This window comes from Anoplopoma fimbria, chromosome 10 (genome assembly GCF_027596085.1).
Source record: "Anoplopoma fimbria isolate UVic2021 breed Golden Eagle Sablefish chromosome 10, Afim_UVic_2022, whole genome shotgun sequence".
In the NCBI taxonomy this organism is placed as follows: Eukaryota; Metazoa; Chordata; class Actinopteri; order Perciformes; family Anoplopomatidae; genus Anoplopoma; species Anoplopoma fimbria.
In genome coordinates this window covers 16,979,485-16,984,579 of record NC_072458.1, presented here as the reverse complement: position 1 = coordinate 16,984,579, position 5,095 = coordinate 16,979,485, and the positions used below count along the sequence as shown (strand labels likewise).

Below are 5,095 nucleotides of genomic sequence, written 5' to 3'. Positions count from 1 at the left end.
GTTGTTTTTAAATGCCGGTGTTACCAGACTTCTAGTCTTCGCCCTCTTAATTTCTATCCTCTTTTTTTCATATAACCTCTTTTGTTTTTTTCCTTCCCACATTTAGTCTCACATTCTTTTGTTTGCCTCTCTTCACCCTCACACGTATCTACATACTGTCCGTTTGAAACTCACACTGACACTAAACCCAACTTTGACATCATACTTACGTAACTAATGTTTTTACTGCACTCAAATTCAGCAGTTAATTGTCTTGGATTTTGTTTTAGTTTGTCATCTTATCCTCTATGTACAAATCAATGGTGCAATGCAACTAAGCACATTTATCCAAGTACTCCTGAATATTTCCATTTTTGTGCTAGTTTATACTTCTAATTTACAACGCTTTGGAAGCCAATATTGTATTTTTTCACTCAACACTTATTTGAATTAAAATCAATTCATAAATTAAGATATACTGTAGCAGCGGTATTCTTGACTTGTTGAAATTAGCTCCACCTTTATATGATGAAACATTATAGATCCTTACACATGAATGCTTTTCTAACTGTGATATTGGCAGAAATGGAATATAATATATACTTTTTTTTAAAGCAAAACACTCAATACTACAATTAAATTGAAAAATACTGAACACTAGCATACAACAAAGTCTTCTGGCTCTTTAGTCTACAATCACCTGTTAATCCAACATGTTCTCATTGCCCTCTTTGGCCTGGTGGGGGCGCTGACAGGACTGTTTGTTGAGGTCACTTCTGGAATGTGAAGGGCAGGTGGAGTGTGTGTGTTGTGTAACAACATTGCTCTAAGTGACACAGAGGTAGGAGGGGCCATCATGATATCGGCCAAAGGGGGGTGGGGGGTATGTATAAGTAGATGCACTGGCAAGCAAGTGAACACAAAGCACCTGTTGCAGCTCCTCAGCCTCAACACACTCATCTGCAAAGACTTGTCTGCACCTCTTGAAGTGTGACAACTTACTGCTGCTGCATTAACATCTCAGAACATCAGACACAGGATGAGGACGATGGCTTCTTTCATGTGCAAGACGCTGACTTTATTCATCATCTGCATGGCTCTGCAAGAGAGTAAGTACCTTTTATTTGGTTTCTTGGAATTCTAGATTTTTTTTTGTTAACTACTATTGTAGATTTTAAATTGTAATGTATACATTTTATTTCATTATAAATCCTATTCAGGCCGCATGCAATTAATTAATTATCAGTTCTTTCTTGGCTGGTTTAGATGAAGGTTTCAGGGTTTGAGGATTACTAAAATAAGATATTTTACAAAAATAGTAAAAAAAAAAAAGCACAGATTAGTTGAGCAAAACAAGACGATGCTGTTATGACATTAACTACAGCCTTTGCAAGTAAACACAGGAAGTACAATACAAGAGCTGTGTTCCAGGGAACATTTACCTTCGATTATACACCCACCTTTCATTAATAAATCATCACATTGCTGCCACAGGATTATTGATACCACCACTGCATGCAGGAATGTTTGACTTGGCATAAGTTCCTTGTTTTTATAATACAATACATATGTTCCACCATTAATCACAAGCTTATTTGTGGGTGTTAACCTGCCGAGTGGATTTCTTTGTGTTTACATGCGATTGTCACAAACTGCCCAGTCACACTGCAAAGGATTAGTCTGCGCTTTTTTAATCTCGGGATCCTTTGTGCTTTCTTCTAGGTTGTGGACTCCCCTTATCAGACCAGGCAGAGCTGCCACCTCAGGCTCCACGCCAACACAGAGTCAGGACCAAACGCTGCTCCTGTAACAGCTGGGATGATAAAGAATGCATCTACTTCTGCCACCTGGATATTATCTGGGTCAACACGCCAAGGTGAGGCATCAGACCACTTCAGACTCAGGGAGCTACATTTGTTACTAGACTGGGAGATGAAGTAAACCCTTCTACCCCAACAGCCCTAAATTACGATTTTGAAACTCATTCCAGATACCAAATGCTTTCTCCAACACTGTCCTAACATGTTTCGTTTTCCTTCACAGTAAGCTCATTCCTTATGGCCTTGGAAGTCCCCTGTCTCGCCGCCGCCGCCGTTCAGCTGAGCGATGCGAATGCCACAACACAGCCGATAAAACCTGCTCCGGCTTCTGCCATGAAAGGTAACCGCCCTCTCCCTACATTCTTTGAATCTACCTAGACCTACAACAAAACAAGAATGTCCGATCATGTGTCCTCTCCTTTGGATGCTCGATAGTATCAAAGATGACTCTGTGTCTTCCATTGTCAGCCATGTGTGAAAAACCGTGAAGTATGTTGATGTAGAAAATGAATCAGAGCGGAGGCAAAATGATTAAGCGTGTGATAATGTTACCACAGTCTATGGGTAGTAGTCATACTGCAAATAATGGAATATTTGAGGCCTTGAAATAAGCCACAAATGTTTATAAGAAATGCTGCAATTTTAGAAAGTTTAGATTCCTGCTTTTGCTCAAGGAAATGTTTGTGGCCTCTTTCAGTTATTGCGTTCATGAAACCACCAGTATAGATTAGTCACCGTCTCTAGACGTTATTCTAGGTGGTTATGGACGGCGCGCCCTGCATTCCTGGCCATAAGGCATCTAGAGATATATTAGTTCAGAATTCCAAGGAAATTGCTTACTAGACCTTGAACTTCTTTTGCTTCAATTAAGCTAATAATGCCAGACAAAAATCCTCAGTTTGTAGAGGTTTAATTCCCAAAAGCATTGGGAGGGTTACATGTCCTCATATTAATGCTGTTGTTGTATTTCTCAACAGCTCAAAGAATCCAAGGACGGATGTCGTGGGCCCATTGGTGGAGTCTGCAGGCACAAGCAGCAACAAATTGCTGGAATCTTTTAGGTACGTGAACAAGAACTTAAGGATCAACCTTTAGATCCATACTGTGCCGTGGTAGATGGTCCTTTCAAAGACATATGAAGCTCACCTGTTGTATCTTGTTCTTCCCTACAGATCTGTGGTCAAGTCTAACGTTGCGATCGTAAACAGAGTAAACAGACTGAGCAGCAGAACAAGGACGTAGTGGACTGTGCAAACACCAGAAGCAGTTCAACCTCCATGGATTCAAACCTCCATGGGCTGGAGTCTCGTCCAGCTACCTTCAATGCCAGCATCAGGGTTTTGGAAGGTGTTAAGAGTCTTACCAACTCTGGGGATGTGGAGCTGGAAGGATAAAAGAAGCAGTGGATCCACCATTTGATCAACATGGCAGAGCTTCGAAGGACTGGCAGCCCACAGAGACAGAAGCCCCACAGCAGGAACAATGCTGGGTGGAGACGTCTAGAGTTATTTATTCAACTCTCTTTGAACATTTCTTGAAACATGGAAGCCTGGTAGCTGTCCTTTTTGGGAACCACATCAAGAAAGTTTACACCGACAGATCAGTCACTTATCCAGGGTTTTTGGTTTTAAGAGCACTCCTGCGACTCGTCTGAATGGACAGTTTATAATCCACAACTCACCTGCACTGAAGAGTATAGCTTCATTACATATTCCAGAGTCATATCAGCTCTGTATGTAGTTGGGAATTGTTTGTCAATGTTTACTCTAGTGTTCTTCATATTAATCTTTTATATTCCTCTGTATCAGAGCTGGAATCTGCTGCTCTACCTAGTCTTTAGGGCAAATAAGCAAATTGCTTTTTAATTATCAGGCAGTACTTGAACGTGGCAACTTGTTCACTCTTGGCACATTTGGCCTCAGAGAAATGAAGGTCATCTCTTTGGGATTTATCTCACACACAATTAGCTTTTATACAAGGTCTATTGTCAGCTCCTCTACACACACACACATATTCAGTTAACTTTCTGCTAGCATAACAACAACATTAGGTCTATTGTGTTGGACCAAGTGTTTATTACATAGCTCCAGTTTAATGTTTTGATTTTAAGATAAGCGAGAAGGTTTCAATGGCATGCAGTTTGCCAAAAAATGCAACAATTGTTATTCTCCCCTGACAAATGTTCACTTAATTCCTCTGTAATTAGCCACTGGGGAACAATGACTCTCGACTTGTGTTATGCACTTCAAAAGCTATTTGTCCTGCACTTTTTCCTGTTCCATGAATCAATTCGCTCCATTTGATTGTAGTCAACTCACAGACACATGGAAATATAAACCTTCGTTGTACATGAAAATATTCATCCAGTTTACCGCCTTAAACATGTACTGTTAAATGCTGAATTGTATATAGAATTTATTTATTCTCTAACTTATTCAGAGATGTATTTATATTTGTATGAATGATGCACTGAATTTTTGTATATGAAAATAAAAATGCAAGAAAGAAATCTGTACGAGAATGTTGATTTTATTATTTGACTCTGATAATGAATTGTTCTGTCACTCACTTGATCTTCAGCTACAAACTGCATGTTGCAGAAAACACAGAAAACAAATATTTGAACTATCGTTTGCACAAATTCAATACTGCAACTACAGTTTGAACTAACACTGATTCATGTTTACTTTTCTTTTCTTTTTGGAGGTAATACTTTTCTTCTTCTAGGAACACTGACACCTTAGACTGAATATTATGTCAATTTATTTACATCTGTTCGATGAACTTTGACCCTTATTGTTAAGAACTTAATTCTTGCTGGACTTAAACACAAGTCTCTGGGTGTAACACCATTGCACATTAAGTGTATAGTCCAAAAGGAAACTGATTGGATTTTAAAAAAGGCCCAATATTGTCATGACCTGCAGCAGAAGATTTCAGTATAGAAATTATGTCCAAACCTTTTCCTCTTCTTTCATCCAGTAGGAAATTGAAATTGAAAGAAATTAGCTTTTCAGTTCATTGAAGAACAGTTGTTTAAAAATACCAAAGAATATTTCAGCAAGGCCAGCTAATCCTATCATCTAGTTGCATCAAGAGCCAGTTAAAAGCTGTCTACCTTTATTTAACGTTGGTTGAGTTTATTTTCCTGATGGACACCAAATAGCCCCACGCTATAAAAGATTCACATCTAATGTGTTTGGTTCACTTAAAACACACTCTAGAGCGGACTACACAACCGCACCAAGACCTCTTGAAAACTAGCGTCTAGGACTTGGTGTGGTGCGTTTGTGGTC

The 5,095-nt window shown here is 39.2% G+C and overlaps 1 protein-coding gene across 1 annotated transcript; it reads left to right on the top strand.

The window, feature by feature from the left end:
• Positions 1-933: 933 nt before the first annotated feature.
• Positions 934-4,261, top strand: edn2 (endothelin 2). The gene is made up of 5 exons (XM_054606460.1): positions 934-1,088; positions 1,702-1,855; positions 2,023-2,139; positions 2,777-2,860; positions 2,972-4,261. The coding sequence occupies exons 1-5, from the start codon at positions 1,019-1,021 to the stop codon at positions 3,039-3,041; spliced, it is 495 nt and encodes a 164-aa protein (XP_054462435.1). The 5' UTR covers positions 934-1,018; the 3' UTR covers positions 3,042-4,261.
• The last annotated feature ends 834 nt before the right edge of the window (positions 4,262-5,095 follow it).

What these genes read in the sequence shown, in the direction of transcription:
- edn2 (XM_054606460.1), top strand. Translation starts at nt 1,019, where the DNA reads ATGAGGACGATGGCTTCTTTCATGTGCAAGACGCTGACTTTATTCATC. An exon ending in CTGCATGGCTCTGCAAGAGA is followed by an intron (nt 1,089 to 1,701) that starts GTAAGTACCTTT and finishes GCTTTCTTCTAG; the next exon opens with GTTGTGGACTCCCCTTATCA. An exon ending in AAATTGCTGGAATCTTTTAG is followed by an intron (nt 2,861 to 2,971) that starts GTACGTGAACAA and finishes TCTTCCCTACAG; the next exon opens with ATCTGTGGTCAAGTCTAACG.